Raw genomic sequence first — 26,165 nt, forward strand, 5'->3', positions numbered from 1 at the left:
CAGAATGATCTACCAGGTTCTAAAGAAATCATGCAATTCGTAGAGGGATCATCTTCTTGCTTATGATACGAAACACTGAGTCACAGCTTTCAGTATTTTAACTGAAAGATATCTCTACACTATTGCTCTTTCAGGAGTTGTTGATGCTGGCTTTCTCTGCCTGATGAGAATTTTATTTTTTTTCTTTAAATCAGAAGTTTTCTTTGCATATGAAAAAAATTATTCTGTGAGTAATGTTGGTTATATTTACCTGTGGGATACTGAACATAATATTTTCCTTTTGGAGTGTTACTCAGCTATCCTGAGAAGTTGAAACATGCTCTTAGAAAAACAGGGACTTAACAGACAGCGGGAAAAGAAATAGCAGGGTCCTTTAGTGGACAAATATTTGATGGTTTGCCATGCTTAATTGCCTACTAGTCTTGTGTTGTGAAATAACAACCATGTGGACTACGTACAAGAACAACTATTGTTGTTCTGAAACAGCTGAAACGCTGAAAATAGACCAGTTGATCAATTTACCGCTTGTAACTCTAGCATTAGGGTAGGTATTTTCAGGGACCTGCTTTTATAATGGCCTTTTTCTGTTCTAAAGTTTTGTACTATTATTATGTCTTGAGGTAAAGCGTAGATTGTAGAAAGGTAAAATGCAGAATAGAGAGCTCTGTGTCCTCCAACAAAATCTTGAGAAACTGAAGCAACTTTTTATTTCCTGATTTCCACTCTGGTTGGATTTTCATGGGCTCTGGGGCCTGGTATCATTGCTTCTGCCTGCTACTTATTACTGTAGAATATAGTAATTTTCCCTAAGTGTATGCAGAGTATGCGTCTGCTTAGCTTTCTATGCTGGAAATATATATTTCTAACTCTGCATAGAATTTTATGGCTGCATTGGAAAGGGACAATGTAGAATAGTTTCCTGAAATAATCTTTGAAGGTCCGAATCTTCCATGCTGGCCTGTCTGCAAGAATTTCCTTTTCTTTAAAATGTTTCCCTATCCACCTGTCTCCCCTTCTTCACCTGAGAAGAAAAAGTGTTATTAAATAGAAGGAAGACCTTTTTTGTTTATTACTGCCAAAGCATCTCCTTGTGCGCTTCTTGAGGTTAGTCTTCAACACTGGCTGTGCTTTCTTTTTCTTGCGCCTTGAACAACGGGCGTCTGTATTATACCTAGGAGTTCAAAGTCCTTTAGATTCTGATTTTCAAGAACAATGAACTAATTCAGAGGTTGGTCCATTGCTCGCATGCTTCAAAACCTTAACCACCAGCATGAAAACTGACACTCCATAATGTCAGCCACCGGTAGATTTACTGCTCCCCTTGGGATGCACACAAGGTGATAGACCTGAAGTCTCAGTTACAGCAGGCTCTTTATTGCAGGTGCACTGAACTCCCAGCGTCTGCTGTGCCACAACCATTAGCATAAGTCAGTCAGGTGCAGGAAGGGCAGGGAAACATGTGAAATGAGCAGACAGTCCCACTGAGAGATGTTCTCTGCTCTGCCAGTTAACAACACAACGTCTGCCGGGTAGGGGCTGTCAGAGAGGTTGTGCTGGAATTGTCAGAGAGGATAATGCGAAGTAACGGAATTGTACGATGTGCACCACAGAACCATCTCAGTGTCTGGTACAGAGAAATGAATGTTTCAGTGGCCACCAAAGAAGTGCATGAGGGTTCTTTTGGTTTTGGTTTTAATTTAAAAACTAAACCATGGTATCAAAGTGTACTATAACTTGTTAGTAAAACAACCCGTGTCTTAGTCGGTTGCATGCAAGATTTACAGCTATGAACTAATAGAAATCTTTGCACTGACAAATGATTACTGGGAGGGCTTTTTGCGAAAAAGCAAATACATACCTGCCTGTTCTGCTAGAACAACATTGACCTGATACCCTGTTGCCACAATCTTTCCATGCTCAGCCCATTGCACATGCTATTTTCAGTACTGCATCTTGTGCCCATAAACAAGAGGGTAGTGCTGAGTCTACATGTGAAAATTAGATTTGAGGTTGATGTGTGTATACAAGATTTTTAACAACTGGAGTTCCCAGTTACACACAAGTACCAGTTGTTCGAAACCTTCACAGTTTGTCATATGCCTTAGAAGTACCTTTCTTTTTTTTTTCTTTTTTTTTCTTTTTTTTTTTTCTTTTATTTTTAAATTTGGCCTGACAAACTCAGGATGCTTTCATATTGCTTTTTGAGATCTCATTCACACCTTGGAAGACATCCTGAATGTTATGAGTAGTGCAGAGTCAACAAGGTGCTAATTTCTCATTTCTCAGCTTAAATGAACTTTACCTTATTCCAGATGCCTTTGCTGGGATCAGCATGGATCCAGGTAATCTGTCCTGGCAGCCTGAGAGCGCCAACCAACACTTAGCCCATGAACTTCAGCAGTAGTTGAATATTGGGGCTAATAACCCCACAATTTAATGCCTGCAAGCTGTTCTGTTTGATTGCCAATGCACTTATCCTTGTCTTGTCAAATGGAACATGATTTAGCTGATACCCTAATTACATTGTTCTGACAGAATACTTTTATTTGTAGCTGCCTGAGGATATAAGGATGAACAAATATAGGAAATACTACTGTTAAGAGTGTGGGAATAGGACAGTTGCTACAAAATCCCTACCTGATACTTACCTTTAGTTATATGTAAAATTAACAATCCCTAATAAGGGTCAAAAACTTTTGAGGAAAATTTTACATCCTGCTTTTGTTCAAAATTGCAAAATTGGTTTCAAATTTTTCAATGTAAAACTAAAAACTAATGAAACCAGAAGGAAAATATCTGTTAAAGAAGTAGCTCAGTTGCTCTGTGCAATTTTACAAGTTGTTTCCAGCTGCTTAAATTTTTTCTATTTTGCAGTGTATTCAAATTGATTACTATATTTAGAGTTTTTTGTAATAAGACAATTTTTCTATTAAAAAAAGGCATTTCATGCTTTTTGATAGAAAAATAATTGAAACTCATTTTTATGTACTCTAGTAGAAGGAAAATCAAAGTTATGATAAGCTCTCATTTTAATTTTTGGAAGTTATTAGTGTTTCCTCTTGAGAAACTAGAGTCAAATACTGCATTTTTATTTCAGCAAAAACTACAGTAAAAACAGTGACATTTTTCTTGAGATATAATTGATTTAGAACTGCAGGATGTGACTGTTTGGAAGGAAAAATAAGAAAGTGTTGCTATTTGACTAGTTAGAAAGAGTAAAGAAAGACCATTTTGTATGAAAGTCTCAGAGGGAAATCCGAAGCTAATGAAAATTTCTCGGGTTGCATTAACTTTTTTTTTTCTTTCTTTTTTTTTTTTTATACTGCAAACGTCTCAAACCATTTACAAGAGGTGTGGCAGACAGGAATTGCTTGACTTATAAGCACGCCTCAAAAGAGGGAAAACAAAAAAATGCTCTTAGGCTAGCCTAGAAAAGGTGAACTAAAATTCTTTTTCCCTTATGCCTAGGCAGTCTGGGAGAAGAATGTTAACCACTGGTCCCTAGCAGTGTATCCTGATTTCTGATCACTTATATTAAAGAAAAATCCCCATTTCAGAGGGAGTGCAAGACTGCGTGAAAGTAGAGAATACCACAACCCATTTTAAAAAAAGGTAAGGAAATGTTTTTCTGCTGATCCTTTAACACTGTAAGCGATGTCTTCATTTAACATTTCATTAAGTTGAAGGCAGAAGTGAAAATTTAGATAGTAATTGAATACTGAAGTACTTATTTTAACCTGCATGTTATAAACAGAAACTTAGAAAAAAGAGCTTTTTCATATTAAAGGAAGACTGTAATGCATGTGTTACTGTACTTAAAACTATTTTTTGCATAGCTATTTTGTATATTTTGGAAAAAAAGAAAACAAGTATTGCCCACAACAGTCAATACTTTCTTTCATTTCAACCACTGAAGTTATTCTTAGACATACAAAGATTCATGTAGTCTCTGGTCTACCAAGCAACTCTTATTTTGCCAAGACAGATATACAGTGTGTTTGTAGAATGCTGATGCTGGGAATTAGAGCTAAGTAATAGTCCACCATTTAGGCTTTTATCTGAACAGATCTGCACTGTTTTCCTTTCTGCCAGGTTTTGGATTGATTGGTTATTTGTAAAATATTTACAACTCTACTTCCTTAGACGCTTCAGTTCTAAAAAGTGTTGGAAGAAGCTGAAAACAGTTAAAACATACTGTTGGGGTATTTTTCTCTCTTTCTTTTTTGGCCTGTGAAGAACATTGGAATTGTGAATTATAGGTTATAATTTCTTTCTAGAGCAGCCATTCTAGAATGTGGTGCCAGGGCAAATGTGCTCATCAATGACTTCATCTGCGAACACCCTACTTTACACTGCATTTCTATAAAACTGGGTTCAGTGTCTATCTAATGTAAAAATACTGACTTTGCTTTTGCACAAAACATTATGGTTCTGTTATTCAAAGTTATTTATGTGGTTTGGAGAATCTGTCCTGATTAACCAGTAACACCCTGTAAATTAACAAAGACTATTAGTTAACTAGAAGTCCTGCCTTACTTGTGACTGTCTTGCCAAAATGTATGTTTGACTGGTGTGTTATGTGGCAAGAGAATGAATGATAAGCAGGTATCATTGACAACTCTTCTGAAATGATCAGCTGGAATACACTGGCTTGTTAAGAAAAAAGATTCTGTTTTCTTGAGATGCTCATAGTCATAAGGACATTTTTCTACCATAAAAACTTACTACACCTCAGCTGAAGGTACACAGGTGTTTTTGAAATACCAGTTTGTGAGATGTTGTCTGTTACTGTATTATGGGTAGGATGTGTTCTTATTTTTTCAAAGCAGGAAGATACGAAGTGTGCCACCATCAATGGAAAGTGCCCTGTGCATGCAGGATGCTTTCTACCTGCTCTCTGTAACCTCCTATTTCCATGCCACATGTGTGTAAGGGTTACAGATTCTGAGCTATCTTCTGTTTCCTTTTAATAGATTTCATTTTTGCAAGCAAAAGGGCAGTTTTCAAATAGCGCATTTTATAGTTTGCCAAGTAAAATACAATACCCATTGGCTTAAAACACAAATATTCAAAGAGCAGTCTATGAGAGTGGTCAGTTGCATTATAATCTCCAGCTTGGCTAAAACGAATTACATAAATAAAGCATGCCAGACATATATTTCTGTATAGAATTTGCATATAATTTTTTTTCTTAGAGAATTAAAGCTAGGGTTTTTTTCTGACTGTACCCAGTGTTCTTTTGTAACCCACACCCATATCTTTGTTATAATATTCTGCTTTTACTGCAGAAAACAGGACCAAAACTTTAACAGGAAATAACTTGTACTATGAGTAGAGATTTTTGCTTTATTCATAAGATTCTCTTTGTTGTAAATCATTGTAAATGTTGTGTTAGTCAATTTTTGAACAAGTTTACTGAAGTCTAATTTTTTTTTTTTTAATACATACATTTTTTTCTAGCTCATTCTGCCATTTCACATTTTCTAGGTTAAAATGCTTACAGCTTCAGACTCATATTTATTGGTGACCCTATCCTGCTTCTCCAGAGGCTTCAGTTTTCCTTTAAGGCACACTTTTTGTTTTCATTCTTCAAAAAAAGTGGAACAATAGGAAAGCCTCTGTTCTTCTATGTTCTATTACTGATGTCATTTGTATCATCCAAAGCTGGTTTTCCCCCCTTTATTCCGTTAATTTCTTATTCTCCTTCTTTTGCCTCTCTTGTTCTATATGTTTACCCAATTCAGATTTCTTTCTTACAGTAACTGATGACTATGGATACATTTGATTGTGTTCTTTCAGTCACTTTAGAGAAAGTACAGACAACAAGGGTTTTATTAAATGAGTCACTGTGCAATAACTAGCTATGCAAATAATCTGTTTCCTTATTTTAATGAAGAAGAGGTCATGTCAAGAAGACAGAGACCTTGGTTTAGTCAGCATTTTGTTGTAGCATTTGTTCATGATTGATCTTCGAGAATCCTAGACTTTTTTTTGTGTTACACTTCCAATGAATTTTAGTGATAATTAGAATAAACCTTAATGTGAAAAGTCCCTTGATTTGTGAACCCTCTACATATTCTTAATGTGAATGAATTGGTTGTCTTCTCAAATTTAATATCACAAAACCAGCCAGGAAGTCTTTCATTGTAAACAGACTCTGATTTCATGCTCTTCTGCAATTCAGCCTTAGCTTGCTTTCGTGCCGAACAACGTCATGTCCTCATTCTAGCCCAGTGCAGGAGTGACCCCACGCACCAGAGAAAGCAGCTCATTTAATCCGTGGTTTGCCCACCTGGTGCCTCTGGCCATGCGGGTCTGGGACCTGGGGTGGTGAGCTGTAGAGCTCAGCTGGGTAGCCCCATGCTTGCACCATGTGGAAAACTCTAAAAAACTCATCTGTGCTTACTACACCCACATCTGCCCACTGTGCGGCTCTCTCCAATGAGTGTCCTACTCAGAAAGAACCAACTTCTTTGTCTCCTCCATGACTGAAGAACAGCCAAGAAGATGACCTGAGAGTTGCAGCAATCTGAAATGATGTTCACAGTTCCATGGAAAGTTTTTTCTGATACGCAACTAACTAATTAGTTCAGAATATCACACTGTCTGCAGAACCACACAGAACTTTGCAGCAGGAGTTGAAAACTCGGATAATTAAATCCATCTGCTGTTTGTTGTAGCGCAATAATTACAGTAAAAATTCTAAAGATTTTGATGATCTGAAAACTATGCTGTAAATATCAAGTACTTGTTTCATATATCATTTGAGGAATCTCCTAGTTGTATGTATTTCTCTATGTGGCCAACTTATAGGGAATTGGAGGCTACCAGCTTCTGAGCCTAGGTATTTAGTCCTTCTCTTTCTAAGAGTTGTGAGATCTGTACCTAATATTTACCAAGCTGGCAACATGTAAGCTTTTGGAAGTTGAGAGGGTTGGAGTTTTTTAATTATTTCTGGCAGGGAAGTTGAGGGCAGTAGGGAGATCTGTTGTAATGTGGAAGCTACACCTGACAATTTTGGGATCTCCAAGAGAGCCTGGAGAGAGTGGCTCCAAGCAAATGGCACAAGCTTCTCTTCAGAAATTTCCTCTGAAAGGTAATACTATCATGCTGAAGAACAGTGTTATTCTTGATCAACTTGCTTTGAAATAATTGTAAGACAAGTGTAAATAAAACAACAAATGAACAAAAGAAGTTGCCATGTCACATTTTTCATGTTCCTTAAACCTCTTGATATATAACTTAACTAGTTAACTTTTGCATCTGCTCTGTTTCCCCAGGAAGCTACCCAGTATGCAAAAACTTGTCTTGATAATTTTGCAAGAATATTTTTTTCTGTTTTTACTTCCCTCGGATAAGATGGATGGTATATCTATGTTAATATCAGAGCAGTGTTTATATTCAGCCTCTAGATGCCTATGCGGTTTTGAGTCTTTGTGTTCTCTATAAAGCAAGAATTTTAGAAACATGAATATAATAGCTTCTAAGGCAGAGCTAATTTTTGTGAAATTATTTGATTGCCATAGTATTGCTTTGTTCTAATTAAATCTGTTTCTTTATTTTAATTACCAAGTTGTAAGTGGAATTGTGGGCTTTGTTCCTAGTTAGATTCAGTAGTTCCAAGCAAGATTTCCATGCTCACCAGAAGTATTTTGGAGCAGCTTATATCTCAAAATGGGGCCCAAACTGTGAAGCTTGACTGGTTGCTGAGTTTTTTCAATGTGTTCAAAATTTCTTGTGTCAAGTCAATTTTTTCACAAGGCCAGGAGCCATGTTTGCAAAATCTAGATCAGTTTCTGTTTGGATTTTTATTTTTGTGGTCCTGCTGATGACAGGAGCTTATGCAGTTAATCCAGGTTTAGTTAATCTGTAGGTTATGTTCTTTTGATTTCTTCTATGCTGAGTTCTGAGAGAGTATCAGTGAAGAGTACTGTAGGCAAAATTATCTGAGGGCAATAGGTGATTTATGCTTCCTCTAGTACTTTTAGAACTCAGTCAATTAAAGGATTCCCTATGGTTATTTTTTGTTTGGCTGCCCCTACATTAGAGTTTTAAAGTTCAAATCTGGATATTAAGAGTACTCAGAAATTCAGGTTTGTAGGTTTGGGACAGTCAAAAACTGACACAAATCCTGATTTGACTTTGCTGAAGCGGTATTTGTGTTTGTGATGTCCTGCCTTAAGTGTCCAGCAGTGGCTAAATAATCTTAGAAGCCTTAACTCAGGAAAAGAGAATCACATGGTTAATTTTAACATGATTTAGTGCTTCCTTAGCTGAAAGCTCACTATAGCTCTGGGCTTTAGTGGCTGACTAGGATGGAGAAAGGTAAAGCTCTTTGGGAAGTTCTAAAAGAAAAAGACACCCATGTAGATATCAGACCTAATTATGATACAGCATGTTAAATTCAGTACTGGCAATGGACTGACTATCTGGTCTGTATTCAGAGATCTAAAATGCCCTATGGCCTTCTTCCCCTCCATCTGAATGAATCTCTCAGCTGAAGTGCAGCTCGGAGACCCAGGCAGCTTTTAAAATGCTGCCTGTGCGTACTTTCTTATTTTTATTTCATGGTTCACCACACTGCTTGATCTTCTGGGGGATCTGTGATGTCCTGAACTGGCAGTAGGCAGAGGTGTCTTCCAGACAAGGTCCTTCTTCAGCTCCATCATCTTTATCATTAAGTAGAAAGGGAAGCTGAACTCTTCTGTCATGGTTGGATATTGTTTCCCACTGCAGGGTCCTGCTGAGGTTGGTAATTTTTGTTGATATAACTCAGGATAAAACAATGTCAACAGTGCTGTTTTGTACCTTACTCTTTTTCCATATTGCATATGTTATTGTGTAAAAGTAAGATTTCTCAAAAAAAAAAAAAAGGTTCTGGTGATGAAGCAAGAATATGAAAGATTTATAACCCACAGGCAAGTTTTACTAGAAAAACTCTTCAAGGCCTTTTAAACTGTTATTTTAATCTGACTACGTGTTTTGCAGAAGCACAAGTGCTGTAATTTTTAATGGCTATCATCTTTTTAGATCTGGAAGATATAATGTGCCATTATAATACTCCTATGTAACATAGGCAGTAAAAGTATCTTTTATTGAGCCCGTTAATGTAGTTGTTTACTCCTTGGTGAAACTTAAAGTATGGAAATCATGCAACTAGATAATGTAATTTGAAGAAAATAACTTTCTTTAAAAAGATTTCCTTGTAATTCTACAGCATTCAGGTAGCTAATACAATGCTTTATACCATAATACTGTTTAACACTATTAAACTGTTTAATATAGCGTTCATGTATGGCACTATTTGCTTATTGTGTTAAATAGAAATACTGCAAATATCATTTAAAGTATTTATTATATAAATATATAATAGTATTAGTTGTTTCCATTAGTGATCAGAGGAAGGAATACAGACAGTAAGATGGAAAACATGCTCTGCACAATATGACCTTCTTCTTACAGGGCTCTGTGATTCCTTGCAGGGGTGATTTATTGGTGCTGCTGTATTTTGTTATGAAGCACAGCTATAATTTTCACATATTAAGGATTTCATAATGTAATGACCCTCACAATACTGCTACTGCATAGTTCCAAAGCAGCCTAAAATGTAAGACATTTTACTGCATGAAAGATGATTTAAAAATAAGGGAAGCTTAACCTCATGTTTGATTTCAAAATCTCAGTGGTTATATAAAAGTGTTGTGCTATACTTCTTGTTTCAGTAACATTTGAAAAAAAAACCCCAAAACAAAAACACCCACAAAAAAACATGGCTGCAGCTGAAAGGGATACTAACCAAAATGTTCACTCTGAGGTACTGGGTACTGATGATTCAGGTACTGTAAAAATAAACTGGTTTTTTGGTTGTAAATTAAAGAGACAGAACACATTTTCATTTTATTTCTAGAGGAAGCTTCTTCCTTCCTCATAAGTTACTGCAAGGAATCTGCTTATGCCTGTGTCTGAAAACTGTAGAGTTGACCAGGCTGGTCTTGCAGTTCCTTCTTACTGCAGATGGGTCTCCCAGTGTCTTTCTTACATGGTCTGGAGTATATTTGATTGCTTGGGCTAGCAAGATCCAAGTATTTGTATAGGGACTCTAGGTTACACGTTTTTACAGCAGGATTTGATTTAGTATTTTCTTCCTTGCTTCCCTTTCTTTTCTTCTTTTTCCCCATTATTTCAAGCTGTAGCAATGTTCAGCTTAATTCTAGCATTCTGTGAGCAAAAGAATCCTAGAAACTGGCTCTAGGAAGCAATACTGTATTCAGTTTATTTTGTCTTTCCTCTTCTAAGTGTAGGACTGTTAATTTCATTATATTTCTGAGTACCTTATCAAGGTGAATGTTCTTGCACTTCCTGTATGTGTCCAGCTGTTTAATATACTTTGTTGAGAAGCTTTTCCTGATACTGAATCTAAACTTTCTCTGGCAACATTTTGTCCTAGAAAACACTCCTAAACAATCCTACTCCTTTCATTCTTTGATAGTCTCACAGCAAAAATCAAAGTTTAGTGCTGAAAGATGAAACTATCTTCAAGGATTCAAAATATAATCTTTTCTATTCCCAAACTTATGGTATTTCCTCTCTTAAGCTGTAAAAAGAAAGCTGCCATAAGGAAATCTCAAGTGATGGAAACATAGGAAGGAATTACGGAAAACTAGATCATAAAGAAAACAATTCTTTTAGGTTCCAGTTCAGGAAGTTGCTTGAGGATAAATTAAACTAAATTCCTCAGTTGGGGTTTTGGTGTCTTAGTTGCATACAGCATTAGTGAAAACAATACCATCTGTATATTTTACTTCTGTTGAAGTGTTGTTAAATAGGCTGAAGACATCTTACTTATTTCCCCTAGTCATATTCCCAGCTGCTCTCATGGAAACTAGCACCCTTCCAAGGAAACTGGCCCAACAATTTGAGAATTAACAGACCAGATAATACATTTTAAAAGACTGCCACATGAAAATGAAAGGCACTCATCCTCACCTATAGCTTAATAACTTGTAATTCATATTAAGTACATAAGGGAAATTTATATAGCCTTTGTGATGTCTATACAAAGTTGTAAATGGACAAGCCTACAATTCAGTCAGTGGAAAGAGAGTATGAATATGTATGAATGAGGAGATACTCTTACGGAAATCTTAATTCTGAAAAGCATAAAACATTTCCTAAGACTGAAATGCCTCTTAACCTGCAAAGAAATCTGACCTATGTTGAGCACTAATTACAGAAGCAGAAGTTAACAGTGCTTTCTCTGGCTTTAAAGATTTGTAATCTGTATCAACTAACTAAAAGCTAGATGAGCAAGATCATCCAAGATCATTCCAGCAATAGTGTTTATCATATTAGTGCAACAGAACAGACCCAGGCTATTCATCTTTCTTATAAGTGCTTGACTGTTGGTGGCAGCAGGGTGTATAAAAAGTAGAAAGACTTTTTGGGGAAAGACTTTGTTGCTTGTATTAAAATGGATGGTTGAGCTAATTATGGAATGGGAATGGGGATTTTTAAATGCCTGCACTAAATGCCAATTTCTCCTTACAGTTTTAACAAGCTTGGAAGAACTGTGCAATGGTAACTCTTAAGAGTTAAAATACTGCTGAAAGTTGTCCCCTGAAAAGTCATAATTCAAGCTCATGAACTGCCAGTTTTCTGCTAATTTCATGGCCTTGACTTCAGAAATCCCAAAATCTACAAGGCAGTGATTTTAATCTTTATTTAGGATTCACATGTAGCTGATCTTGTTTAAATCCCCTCTGCCTCCTTATTTTCCTCCCCCCTCTTTTCCTGCTGTCAGCCCTTTATTCTCCATCAGTTTGCTTTAAAGGCCCAGGGTGGATGAGTCAGTGATTCCAATCTGTATCTGCTTAGATACCAACTCCCTTTTAGGGATAGCAGTATCATGCTTCACCTCAGTAGGCAGTCATGCTTTTTGAGCGATTTTGACATCTAGAACTTTCTTTTATTAGATACTGACTGCTGCACTCCTCTCTTTTTCAGAAAAGCATGGTCTCTGGGGTCTTTTAAAAACAAAAACCCCGAACAAAAACCCCAGCTCTTGGCTGCACAGATATTAGCAATGTGATGAAGATTCGGACTGGTTTAATCTTGTGTTGATCCCTCACTTTCCTTTCTTGTCCACTCATCAATTGTTCATGCATCTCCAGTCAGCTGAACATCTATCTCTTTGCCTTCCTGCCTCCAACCAGTCCTCTCCTCCTCCACGCTCCCAGGGAACCCCTAACACCGGCACTGCCAGACCATGTGGCACTGAATTTTGCTTTTGTGTGACTTGACAGTTTGGTGGGAAGCTAATACCATATCTCTCCCTTGCTAAATAAAGAAGAGGCTGTATGTATCTGGAATAAGAAAGGCTGAAAAGCCAAAATACCTGGCGAGAAGGAGATCTTCTGTGCTGTTACCACAGCAGCACCTGAGTGCTCAAGCAGGTGCAAGATGCCTCTGAAGCACCATAAATGCCACAATTGCTCCATGCTCTGGAGCTGCAACTACCCACACAGATTAGGTGTCTCTCACTTGAAGGGAGTGAGGAAGGAGGGAACATTTTTCTCCCTCCTTAATTCTCTCTTCATCTGTAAAGCCAGGAGAAAGCTGGAAGGGTAACACATGATGGTGTTGTTCTGTGTTCATTTTTTCCAAGCAAAGTGTTGAAAATGCTTCTGTCTCTTTAAAACGGTGTGGTATTTTGTGCTGTGACTACTACTGAACGTGAAGTTATTTGAGTGAACAGAATAACTTCATGTGTGTTGAGGTGTGAGGTGACCTCATTATTCCTAAATCTGTTCCTGTTTTGTAGCACTTCTTATTCAGCTCTAATCTTTCAGCTGCTTGAGTGTTTTTATTTCTGCTCTGGTTGTGTAACAGAATTTTTTTGAAATGTCAAAACCACAGCAACATAAGTTGGTTAGTTGAGCCAACCTGGTAGAAATTTAGCTGCTCATAGGTAAGACAATAACAGAGCAAGATTAAGCAGGGTTTGTGGCTTAATAATAAGCAACACTTGCCAGGTTTTACTTCAGTGCAAGGATGTTGATTAATACAAGAGATGCTTCTTTCCAACCAAGAGCTCTGGTAAAGGTATGAAAAAAAGTCATCATTTTGTCTTTGCTTGCACAAAGTCAGGGCTTCAGAGAGGTGTTGTGTTGAAAACTCTGGTAAATTGGTGTTCCCCGCCTGCCTTCAGAAGAGCATGTCGTGGGGAGCGCTGGTAGGCACTCTGCAATCAGTGCTCACTCCAGGACAGAGGTGCTCTGGGGAGACACTGCTCCATTCGACCCTTTGTGTTTTTGCTGCTATTGAGGACCGTGCTGTTGGGACTGTTTATCTGGAAATGGGGCACCTGTCCACTCACAAGGAAATGAAAAAATTATTTCTCAAAGTTGACCCAGTGGGCACTGGGCAGCCTTGCTGGTCATTACCAAGTAGAGTTTGAAGAAGCAGGTTAGAAGTGGATGACTGTATATACCATTGCAAATGCCATATATTGTCAAATTTCTTGTGCTAACTTGAGAGTTTTTCAATTTGGACCTCCAGGATTTAAGAGACAAATGAGACACAAGAGTCCAACTATGTTGCTTGAGAGCTGTCTTTATTGCCTCCCGAGTAGTTCCCGTGAGATGTGTTTTGTCTAAATAATGCATCTCATCTTTTGTATCATTAACCACCCTTCAGAAACTTCCTGGCTTCCAGTGAAGTGGTTTTTGCCTGGTTCATTGTCTGCCACTCTCTTTTACTTGATTTCTCTTACTAGCTTCAATATTCTCCACTGGTTGCCTGTAGCTTGGAGCACTTGTGTGAGTTGGGGGTTTTTAACCAGCAGGTAAGTTTTCTGACCAAGCATGTTTCCTGAGTTAAAGGTCTAGTGCTTCAATATCTACAATAACCTCAAATATCTACAATTACATATGACAAGGTTTTAGCAATCCCACTGTCTCGATTTCCTGTCGCATCCAAAATAGGTCAAGATGAAATATGAAGTCAGCTAAGCTGGCAAGAGGGGGCAAAAATTTCAGTTTGGCATCAGTGGATGGCATCACTGCCAATTCAGTGATGTGAATTATTTAATTACTCTGCTGAAGAAAATGTAAAAGCAAAACACGCCATGTACCTAAATATTTTTTTGATTTTACATGAACTGGAGTTGTCTGGGGAATAACTAGAGCCTTTTAAATGTCTACTGCATTACACTCTTCAACTATCAAAACCTATTTTCATGTAAATCACAACCTTTATTTTTCTTTTTAAACTTTGCACATTTAGTTTTGTCACTTCACCTTTTAATCCTCTTTCACTTATTGTTTTGATGTGTAAGAAAAGCTTGTGTTTCAATTTTCATCCCTGCTTAAACAGTGAAAGGCTGTGGCACTGGTGGCAGGCAGTTTGGGTATGACTGAGATAAAGCTGGTATTAGGAAGTTATAGGGAGAGTGGTTTCTACCTCTTCATCACAGGATTGTCCACCAGTTGTCTTCATGCCTGTTGTCTGAGTGATGCTGTTCCTCAGCTGCTGTTACAAAAAGTCCTCTGATAACCTTGTGTGGTGATTAAACACTGCTAATTGTCCTTGGGTAGGAGATTGTTTCTGGGTCATTCATACATCTCCAACTTTGATGCTAGATTAGGTAGTCCCTCTAAGAGTTACCTCTTGACACCGATGCTTTTCAATGTTGTAATGTTCATCTGTTGGTCTCCAAGGTGAATCTCCGTCATGGGGTTTGAAGTGATAAAACTGCAAAGGACTTGAATAGCTGCAGAAAGTGCCCAAGAGAGTGACCACAGCTGTGATCTGCAGAGCGTTTGCTCGGGTAGCTGTGCAGCCTTTCTGATGGTCCTGAGCCCTATTGTAAGCTCTCATGGTCTGAATTAATCCTGGCTTGCTGGCTATTAGGAGGGGTGCTAGATCTAGTGTAGTGCTGTGGGAGGAAGGCTTGAGGGGGCTGGGTGAAGTGATTTATTTGCTGCAGGGAATCTTGGTCTGTGAGCTGCTGGAGTGGAGGAAGCAGTACTTTCAGATGGGTCAAAAAGCTATGCATTTTGTCAGACCAGAGTAGTTTCATCTTTCTATTCTTCTATTCTTTTTTTTTTTTTTAGCTCTTTTTAATTAAAAATGAAATTGGGTGAAAGTCATTCTCTTGGCTCCTGAGAATGTTTCATTAATGAAATAAAATGTGTCCCTAAAGAAAGAAGTTGCTAAAGTCATAATTACACATAAGTCTTGATGTATCTACCAAAGAAATCAGTGTAAGATACCTCAGAGGAGAGAGCGACAGGAGGATATTACTCTCAAGCTTTTTATTTTATCTTCTGTCATTTTCGGTTCGATCCCATTTGCTTATATTTTGGGGAAATGATTCTGTATGTCTGTATTTCCAGTGCTTAGGAAAATGAGGCCTCTAAGCAGCCTGCAATTCGTCAGTGTTTCTCCAAATAAACTGTGTTTTTAATTGACTTGACAGAGTGAGATTTAAGAAATCAGATATTATTGAATGCACTATATACAATAGATTAATTAAAACTTTCTTCTGTTAAAGGCTTTAACTTACTGATTTCAAAAGTCTCTGTGATTGATATGCAAGTGCTAAGGACCTCTGTTTAAACCAGATGATAACCATAAAATTCTTTGGTTTCACATTAAGAAAGTACAATCTTTCTCTAGATCTTGAGTTTTATGAGAAGCACTTTTTGGTCTAAACACCTTTGGGAGGCGAAGGCCTAAGCTTAGCCACTTGTTGCTGGACTTTGGGTCAAACTTCTAAGACATGATTTTGAACAAACATAGTGCAGGAATTGAAAAGACAGCATTAAAACATGAATTTCCTGTAGAGGATTTTACTGCACTGTAAGCTACCTGGTTCCTGGGAGACTTGAAAATTAGACCACATATTTGTATGCCAAACTACAGATCTGGGAGCCTAGCTTTACTGGGTATATTTTCCCTTAAATCCTGGCTGCAAAGATCCATTCGTGGAAGGCTGGCACCTCTGCGAAAGGAGCTACTGGAGCCATGGGAAGTTTTATTCAGAGCACAGGGAAGTACTGTAGTAGGCTTTGGCTCAGCCTATGTTGACTGAGGACTGCATAATGAAGTCTTTTTTAGGTTTTATATTCAAAACATTATTGCTTTCTAAGAGGGATTTGCATCATTGTTGCTTCTTTTATGACGATAATACAGACTGCTTAATGCTTGTCTCCATTTCATGGTACTATAGGATGCTTCAGAAAATATTAGTGCCTGGCACAACTTTTCTTGGAAAATGCAGCCTCCAGATTTCATGGTAGTTATTGACATTAAACTGTTCTTGTAAAGGTAAAAACATGGATGATAATATAATGACAGGATTTTTCTGACTTTTTAAAAACCACTGCTGTTATTCATAGCACCTACAAAGAGTTCCCTAGTATTCCAGGTATACCTTATTGCCCTTGTGGAAAAGGTAAGCTATTTTTGGCTTTGTAGCTGGGGAATACTGGGCAAAAAGCAGTTACATAAACTAATGTACCAAATGAATATCGCATGAAAGATCAGTCAGAAGGTCTTAGCTATCAATCTGAAATCACCTTGGCTCTTGCTAGTTAAAATCTCCCTTAGCATTTTCCACAGGGGGAGTGCTAAATAAAAACAGAGTGCTGAAATACATGCCTAGCTTGATTTTTGAGGCTGTTCCTACAAGCTTCCTATCATGTTACAGTATGTCCTTCAGAGTTCTCTTAAAAACAACAACAAAAAAAGCCAAACAAATCCTTCTCTTTGGTGATTTCATGGCTTTTGTTTCTTCCTCAGAGAAGATCAAGTCTGGAGTTTCTCTGACTTCGTCTGAAATTGTAGGCATGATCAATTTGTTTAAGAAACCTTGTAAGTATTTGACTGATTCTGTAGATTATGGAGCACATGATGTCCTGTCATTTGAAAGCTCACTGTTGAGTTTTTGTGGCTTAGTCTGGAATACTGTCAGTGGGGAGCTGGCTGAGGGGGGAATGTGCTGTGCTTATTGTTTTTAAGCAGGAGCTGCTGCTAATGTATGTGCTGCTTTTGTCCATTTTTATGGCAGTCATAATAAACAGCGTTATGTTTGAAGCCGAGTCAAATCCAAACCAAAGAGGTTATTGTGGTTTATGTTTTTGTAGGTAATTCCCTGTGGCATCACTGGGAGCTATCTGCAGCACTGTGGGAAACTCATCTCCCCCAGTTTGTGTTACATCAGATGCTGTGCTTTGCTGTACCTTTTGAAATGGTCCTTTTAAGAGATGACAGTATAGAATTTATGGATTTAAATTTTGAAGTAAATAGAAAAGTATATGCTCGTTTAGGATCATCTGGATTATTTTTCAAAGTTGTCAAAAAGTTTGCTATTTTTAAAGCTTACTACTGTAGTTCTAATTTCAATAGGTTTTCCTATGTTAGTTGTCAAATATTATCTCTCAGTTGCACTGATGCTAACTTATTTCATTTTTATTTCTTGCATTGGATTTGCAGAGATTATTTGACAAATTCAGAATTTATTTGAGTTAAATGATGTGAATGGACCGAAGCAGTATTAAGCTTGTCCCTATGTGTAAATACCAAGCATGCTATCAAGCAGTGGCGCTGGATTCATGTGGTGTCCTTCTGTTCACCTCTTTGTTGGTGTGGTTTTGGGGGGGCATGGGGATGGGGGAGGAGGGGTTGGTGAAAGTGTTTATAATAAACAGGACTTGCTTTCAACATGAGATGGTGGTTAACATCTTAACATGACAGAAGCTTTAGTCTGTTTTCAGGCTTCCTGATTATATGTCTATTCCAGTTCAGAAGTAAATAGTATCTCTGTTTCCACTGGACTGCATGGTGTTCCACATGAGCTTGCGCTACTGAAAAGGTATTAAGAGGGGAAAAGGCTCTCACTTGATTAACTAACTGCCCTTCAGAACAAGGTGTGGAGTCTCCCTGTCACTGACGGTCAGGTCAAATGTGCTCTCGGGGAAAAAAAGGAGAGAGGAAGGACTGTGAAAAAGCCTTTACTTCTCAACAAATTATTTAATTGGCTCTAATTATGGATTTAAAGGATGGAAGTGTAAGAAGACTTACTTTGCATGCACTATTGAGGAATTCATGTAGGAAGAAGAGACACAAGTGTTTGAAATACCTGGCTAGCTCTCTGTTGTCATCTGTTAATAATTCACACGGCCCTTTCATTTGTATTTTGTTGAGGAAAACAGAGTAGGCTTGAAATATAAAGAAGCTCTTAACTTCCTTTGTGAAGGAGTGGGAGTACAGCGTGTCTATTCAGGACAAAGAAAAGAATTTACTTGTGTGAAGTTTTCAGACTTTTTTAGTTTTCTTTTTGTAGGCAACTTCACCAGTGGCATTGTGGGAAGGAAACTCTGCTTCTCATGTGGCTTTGACACTTGCGTTAGCTATTATTAGTCAAGTCATAACTGAGCTGCAAATTCCAGACCCAGACTTTCCCAGAATTTGGTGCCTGCTTTTGTAGAAAACCGTTTGCTCTACAATTACCACCAAATAAAATGGTGCATCACTGTCTTGTCTTATACTTGGGTTTGTGGTTGATCACTGTATAGTACTACTCTGAAGACTTAAAAATCCCTGGCAACCAGCTGTGGGAAATGAGTGTGATTCAATGTCATGTGAGTCTTCTCTGAAAGTTGCTGTTCTAGGAAACCTGTGTCCATGGCCACTACCTCCTTTAATAGAAAAAGGAGTGGCTAAAATATATTTGGTTTCTCTGAGGGTACTTGTGTTTCATGGATAGGATTAAAAGTAGAAAGGTAGAGAATATCTACAGTTTGCCAGCCTTCTAGCTGAGGTGAGTGATGACAATTTTGCATGCCTTGGTGGTCTTGTTCACAGAACATGCTTCTGTTCTAGGGATTTATTTTGGCTTTGTTTTCAGTCCCTTTTCTATCCTAGTATGTGCAATGGTTTCTGAACTTTCTCATCCACAGCAAACTTTCTCTCCCCAAATGGGTAAAGACAAATTTTTAAAATATTACGCTATTAAAATCTTGTTGGTAATACCTTCCTTGAGATATTTGTTTGTTTCTGATTCCTTAAGTGTACAATTTATGTAAGAGATAAGTATGACTTACTTACCTTACTTCTGCATAAGTATTCGCACAACGCTAAAAAATGGTAACATGAACATAGGTGATATATACATCCACAAGTACTCTAGATAGGATAGCAAAGCTTTTTATACATGGTACATGAAGTTTTAATAGCTCATGGGTGGAGACAGCCACTAACTGTCTAACCCGGTCATTTGTAGCGAAGGCATTCATTATCTTTGTTTTATAAGATTTCTTTCAAGAAAGTTGGAATGTGTGGTCTGGCTGCCTGTCCCATGGGTCAGGACTGAATTTCAAATTACTCCTCTGCTGGTTGAGCAGACTGGCTGCTATTGGAAATGCGACACTCAGCGAGGTGGAATTCTTGTCTGCACCAACCTTGACATGCCTGCATTTATTTTTCCTAATTACTAAACAACTTACACTTAATGAGTTGCAATTAATCAGTACCTTTTGCTTTGCTACACATATAAAATTATGCTTCAGTAAAATGCTTCATGAACTAATTAGAGATCTCAACCCAGTGTAGTTGGAAGACTTCTGTCCTCTAGTTTACTGGTTTCTTATTAAATAGTGAGATTAGAATCTTGTCTCCTTACTCCAAAGATGTAATCTCTTCATGTTCTTCTTCTCCCTTGGCAGACTACATTTAATTCTTATTCTGGAATGCTGTTTCCCTAAATGATGTGTCCTCTTTAGCCTATAGAGCAGAGCACTTGTCCCATTTCACAATATAGCCTAAAGCAGGGATGACCAGCTGCTCTGTGTTTGCCCCAGCTGACTACTCAGGTGCTGGAGGATAATAAGAGGCTGACTCTGCAGAAGGGTGCTTGGGGTATCCTGAAGAACAGGTATGAGCAAACCTTACCAGTCTGATGGCATGGTCCAGCTGGGCAGGGCAGAGAAGCACAGCTATTCACAGTGAGGTCAGACTCAAAAGTTACCAGCTCTGGCATGGAGCCTATTCCTGCAGAAGAGAGCAGAGTCCCACAAGGCTGCCTCGGTGGCTGTGCCCTTGCCCATCAGCACCTTGAGGCACTTATAGCCACCTTGCTTTCCCCCACTGTGGATCTTGGAACAAAAATTAAGATGTTTCCAGTAAAAAAAAAACAAAACAAAGCAAAATAAACCCCCTTCCCCCTTCAATTTGGGCTGCTTCTGCTAGAGGCCAAGTAATGGTGGTGATGACTGCATAAATTACCCAGGACTGAGGTCTCCAGAGCTGCTGCTTGGGTTCCCGTCATGCTGTGAGTAAGCACTGTGTTTCCACTGCGGCTGCAAAGGGTGATGCTGTCTTTGGGAGAGTTTGTTTCACTGGGGCTTCTGAAGACTCTTTGATGGGCAGTGTATGTGGCAGACGGTGTAAGTAAATGAACATTTGATGTTACAAGGAAGTAATGTGATTTGCCTACTTCTTATCCTTCTCTGAGATGTGAGGTCTTGCATGCGTTTTCACAGCCATCCTTTCTGCCCTCTTCCTTGGTGCTGGTTAAATTTCGGATCCTTTGGTTAAAGGTTTTTGGCCTCCTTTATAGCGATGTGCAGTGCATGTGGTGTCCATGCAGCAGTGGGCTGCCATAAGTGCTGCCATGCTGCAACACTTGCCAGCCAGCAAGACTTGCAGTTAGGTACCAGTTGCATGGATGTACACATTGACAAGGCATCTTGAAGAGGAACAGTTTCAGGTAGATAACCTGTTTCAGCTTCTATCCAGTGTGCCCTTCCACTTCATTCTGAATGCTTTACTTAAGCAAAATTGGGAAAAAGACTTCCCTCTGCTTTTGGAAGAACTTAGTAAAAATAGTATTGTATTTTTAAAAGCTGTTAAAATAATTTTTGCTACAAAGTAGTGAAATCTCACTGCACTCTTGTTTTGCTATTGTTTAAGTGGTTATCCAGACGCTATCTGCATTGCCTTACCATTACTGGAGCTTTAGAATACAATGTGGGTGATGCCCTTATGGGACTCTGTTTACCAAAATCAAATACATGTATTTGAACACCTTTTAGTCAAATGTTTGGCTGTCGTTTCCAAACTGGCACCTTTGAAGTAAGTAGCAGCTGCCCTCCAATTAATGAATATGGTTATATAATGCCAGGTAGCTGTATGTATTCTTTCCAGTTTTTTTTTTTCTCCTAGATTTGTCAGTGATCTGCAATATGCAAGTACATGATAAATTTCATGTAGAGAAACGTAAGTGTCTACGCTTACCTTCATTTAGCATTTGTTGGAATGTTAATAAAACAGTGAATTCTCCGGCAGTACAGCAGATTAGTTATCATTAGTTAATTTTCAGTTTACAGTCTGAAATACTTAAACCTATTTGTGCGAGTCAGTCAGCCAGAGAACAGATATATGTAGCATTAACTGTGACCGAAACAGATAAATTGCGTTTGCTCAGAGTAATATTTTCTGCAAACAAATTATGAACAATCTATATCCTGGCATATATGTCATCTCTCTACCATCAGGTAGAGACATACCTGATAAATCAAGCCAGGCTTAAAACCAGAAGATGTGGGGAGTCTCCTATTTTGTTCTGATGCAGTGCGGTTGTGCATTTTATGGTTTGGCTCCAGATAATTTACAGCAGGAAAAGGAAAAGGAGGGAGTGGTGTTTCTCTTGCAATTGAGACATACCCTCTCGTGGAAAAAACCTGGAGAAAATGTTGCTCTGCATTGGCATTGCAATGTATTCCTGTCCCGCAACTGATGAGTGGCATTTTTCTTTCTTCCATGTAATATGTAAGACTCAGTCTTAAAAAGTGAAGAAGAGGGGACGAAGGAGTGGGAGACGTCTAAGCTTAACTTGCACATTGTGCAAAGTTACCTTCGTATAACTGACAGTTCTGTCATTTCATATACCTAAATTAAATGGTTCTTTCTTCTGACTGTCCTGGGTGGGTGTTACTGCGCATATGGCTTTTGGGCTTTAGCTCTGCTGTTTAAAGAAGTATCAAGATTAGCACAGTCATTTAGAGCAACAGGATTTTTCTGAAAATGCAGTAGGAAACCTGGTATGGGGATCTGACAGAGGGCTAACACAGAGCACTGAAATAACTATTCTCTTCACGTAGGACTTTTGGCTGTAAATGTTAGTTTTCCCTTTCTGTATGCCATGATTAAAAGACTGCCCACAACATAAAGCAACAACTACTGTTGTTTCCATACTCGCTCTTGACAAATCTCTCGGAAACAATCATGTGAGGAAGGCTTCAAGAAGTGCAACCTGGATTTGCTTTGAGATGCTTTGCAGTATCTCAGCTTAAAAATGCATCAAGGAGAGAGATGTGGGCATCTCTTGAGGCTAGTTGGTCACATAATGGAAACTGATTATTTTTATAAACCTCTTCTTTCAGCTTATTATTTGTGTACTGTTACAATTCTTTCAGACTTGCATGTGCTGCTGTAACCCTGGGTGGTGCTTTGCAGAGCTGGAAAAATACCGTTTCAGCTACTGAACGCTTGTAGCCTAGATGAATTAAGAATAGGTACGAGTCAAGTAAAAAAGGTTAGAACTAGATGACTACTTGCCTCTCTCCTCTGCCCCCACCCTTTTCCCACATTTGCTCCTTGCAGTTTCTTTTACAGTGATTGTTCTTGAGCCTTGAGTTTTACAAGTGGAGCAGAGGTATCAGGTGAAAGTGTGTTTTATGCAGGGTGGCAGGAAACCTACGGTGTGTCAGAGAAACAGTTAGGGAAGGGAGCTAAATGCCGTGTGGTCAGCATGGGCTTCCCCTGAATCTCACTGTGAACTTCCCTTAGCTGGACAGGCAGGGTACCAGTTCCTGTACCAGGCTGCTTGCAGGGATCCAAAATATGCTTCAGCACGTGGGAAACAAGTGTTCAGAGCTGCTGAAATGGACTCCCGCTTCCATCTGTGCTTGACAGTCAGACCCTGGCATTAATCAGTACTGGGAGCAGAATTTCTGTTTCTTGCTTGCTCTTGTCACTGTACTGCAACAGCTGGAGGGTACCTGACCTGCCAGAAGGCACCCTGTACAAGCGACTTTTTCTGGAATGATGCTGCATCAGGAGACGTTGCGCTTGCCTGGTCCCCTGGGCTTTTATGGCTGCTCTAGACCTTCAGAGTACGACAGATACAACCTGCGCTCCCAATGTCCTTCCAAGGCTTAGAAACTGCACACTTGAATGTTTCTCATTCTAGGGTCCATGTTGATGTCATATCCTAGAATCTACGATGCATTAATTTCCCTTGGTGGTAGTTATGTTTAACCATCCTCACTAGCGCAGGAAATCTTGTGCTTTGCCTGGCCACCTGAGTCCTCTCCGTTCTGTTTCTATCTGGGACATAGTAAATGATAAATAAATGCCAGTGTGGGCAGGCGATGTTGGAGAGAGCACCATCTCCTTTCTCAGTGAAGTTTAATCGTGTCCAACTTGTGTGGCTAAATTTGATGTATTTCACCAGTTTAGTGGCAATAATGCTTTGTAATCTCAGCACAGTGAGATGGTGTGTGATTAGTGCGATCAGTCACACCCTGGCCTGCAAATCCTTGTCTGGAACTGAAACAGCATGAAAATAGGAAATCTTTTTTTTTCCCTCTTCTTTCCTTTAGGCAGTGTGAACAAAGATGTTTTAAAAGGAAATTTCTGGTTGTCCTAGTTCAGGGATAGAAAGAGTTGTTCATTTGTGCAAAGGCCTTTTTATATTTGAATTATTTTAGATATTTTTAAAATGTTTAGTTTTATAAATTCTTGAGTGTCATCTCTTTATGGCTGCTTCCCTTCTCTTTAAATTTGCCTCTTCATGAGTAATTAATTTTCTTCTCTCATCATAAAACCGAATGGATAGGGGCAGATTTCACTTAGCATCACAGTAGTAGCTTGGATTTTTCCGTTTTTATGGTACAGATCTTATAAGGAACCCTTTCTTGTATTTCTATTTGTAGGGTTCATGCAGATATCTTACTTGGTTGACATTTAAAATAACACTACTTCTACGTATTAGTGTTTTATGTTAATAAATATACTCAGTGTTAGCCAAATAAATTGGGTGACAAAATACCTCTATTTAAGTATTTTATGAAGTGAATATTGTTAGTTTTGCAAAGAACAGAAGAAAAATATTCAAGAGGTTTTTATTTCTTCGCTATTTATAGGGAAGTCTAAGCTGTAAAATTTCATCAGATTTCTCTGCGTTTTCCAGTCAGTAAGTGTTTCAAGTGATGTCCTGTTTCTCTGTTTTAATTCTGGAAAACAAAGGCAAACCATGAGTGCCTCAAATCTTCAGTTGCTTCTAAATAGCAAGTACTCCACTGAAAATATACAAATTGTATTCATTTTGGTGTGTGTTCTGACTTTTTCTTTCTTAATAAACAGCAACAGGGAAATAGCATCTTATTCTGTATATTTTATTATGTTGATGACAAGATGAGGAATTGGGTCGATTTTAAGCTCCTTTTCTAAAGCAGATCTAGTGTTTGAGAAAGTTGCCAGAACTTCAGCCTGAAGACATACAGTCCTCTTCCCATAACAAAAATGTCTTAATGCACATCCTGTGTCAGTGCTTGGCCTGGGTGGTGAAGGCAACCCAGGCTGAGGGCTCCAGTGTGGATGTGGAAAAGCAGCCATGAGTTCTCTGTCCTGTCTTTGACTCTGGTCTGTGAAAAAGTTGTTTGAGATTTGCCTGTTGCCTGCTTGCCATGTAGGGACAGGTGATGAATAAGGAGAGACTAGTTTAGGCTTGTAAAATGCTTTGAAGTTTGAAATATGATACTAGTATAACTAGTGATTAATACTAATGATCAGTTTTGCGTTTTTGTCTCCATGGTCTCTTCAACCGCTAAAAGTCTTGTTACTGAAATTGCCGGCAACAGTGTTGGTTAAGTGCCAGCTTGGATGGAGCTTTTCTCTTGATAGTGTTCAAGTCAATACGGAGATACCAATTTAATCCTTAAGTCTGTGTTACAAAAATTGGCAATTTTGGAAAAAGGTGGAAATGGGCATCTATCCTTGGCACTCAGAAGGGAGATCCACTGCGGACTGGAATAACAGCGTGTCAGCAGGGGAGGTAAAAGCGCAGTACGGTACCGTTCTCCGCACAGCACGGCGGTGAGGCTGTGATGCTGAAGATGCAGAGGAGCAGGAGGAGCTGTGCACAAGCAGAGGAAAAGCCTTTCTGACTTACAGTGAAGATCTACCCAGGTCTGGCATATTTCAATATTCCGAGGATCTGTGGCTGAGTTTCCTGCTTGCATGGCCAGGAGGCAAATCTTGTCCCTGAACAGAATAGAGACCGTCTCAGTGTAGTGCCTGCTGTTCCTGAGGAGGGGCATAATCTGGGCCTGTGTACATAGTGAAGGCTGCTCAGACAGTGAAAAAACAGATGTTGGATATATAGGCAGACTCACAGACTCAGACCAGCTGCCCTGAGTCTTAATCTGGCCTCAATTAATGTCAATTTGTGCAAAGAGGATTTGTTTATCAGAAGGAGTAAGTGAGCCTGGAGGAGTGCTTGGGAAAGGAGAGTGTGCAGCAGAAAGGTGGAGGAGGAGCAGCGAGGAGGTGAAGGTGTCCTCCTGCCCTGGCTCTGCAGAGGTCCAGGAGAAGAGGTGGCTCCTTGCAGGAGCACGGCGTTTCCAGGCTTTGAAGGGGAACACAGAGCAGGTTCTTCACCCCCTGTGCTGCTGACTAATGTTATTTCCCATGATGTTCTGGTGATACGCCAGTCTGGGAAATGAGTGCCACGATTCCTTCTGACCACCTTGCCCAACAGAATAAGGTGGTTGAGGTTTGGCTTTCTTCAGGGGAAAAAAACCTAAACAAAAAAAAAACCTTCCCAGCTCCCTACTTCTCTTCACTGTGGCTTTCACTATGCAAGCATTCACTTTGGTCTTTGCTTTTTTACTAAAATGGCTGGAGAATTTCTGAATGCCATGGTTCACATAGCTCTTTTCTTAAGAAGAAATAGTTTATTTTCTTTACTTTGCTACCCAGCTGTAAACCACAGCAGCATGATTTTAATTCTGTGAAATCAGAGATGGTCACAAGTGTTTTAGTTGTTTTAGCCACATTCAGCCTGAGTTCAGATTTGACTTGGCTTCCAGGTCGCTCAA

At 38.9% G+C, this 26,165-nt stretch overlaps 1 protein-coding gene across 4 annotated transcripts in view; it reads left to right on the forward strand.

Moving 5' to 3' along the window:
- Positions 1-26,165, forward strand: part of CRACD (capping protein inhibiting regulator of actin dynamics) — a 139,066-nt gene that overhangs the window by 58,560 nt on the left and 54,341 nt on the right. Inside the window, exon 2 of one of the 4 annotated variants that reach the window (XM_075026308.1) lies at positions 3,469-3,612. Coding sequence is in view for 2 of the 4 variants with exons in the window: in XM_075026293.1 (XP_074882394.1) it covers positions 20,423-20,447 (25 nt within the window). In the remaining 2 variants the exon portion in view is untranslated. Of the gene's footprint in view, positions 1-3,468; positions 3,613-20,042; positions 20,448-26,165 lie in introns of those variants that run through there. The other 3 variants (XM_075026317.1, XM_075026293.1, XM_075026302.1) reach the window with 3 other exon arrangements.

Source organism: Buteo buteo, chromosome 1 (genome assembly GCF_964188355.1).
Source record: "Buteo buteo chromosome 1, bButBut1.hap1.1, whole genome shotgun sequence".
Classification (NCBI taxonomy): domain Eukaryota; kingdom Metazoa; phylum Chordata; class Aves; order Accipitriformes; family Accipitridae; genus Buteo; species Buteo buteo.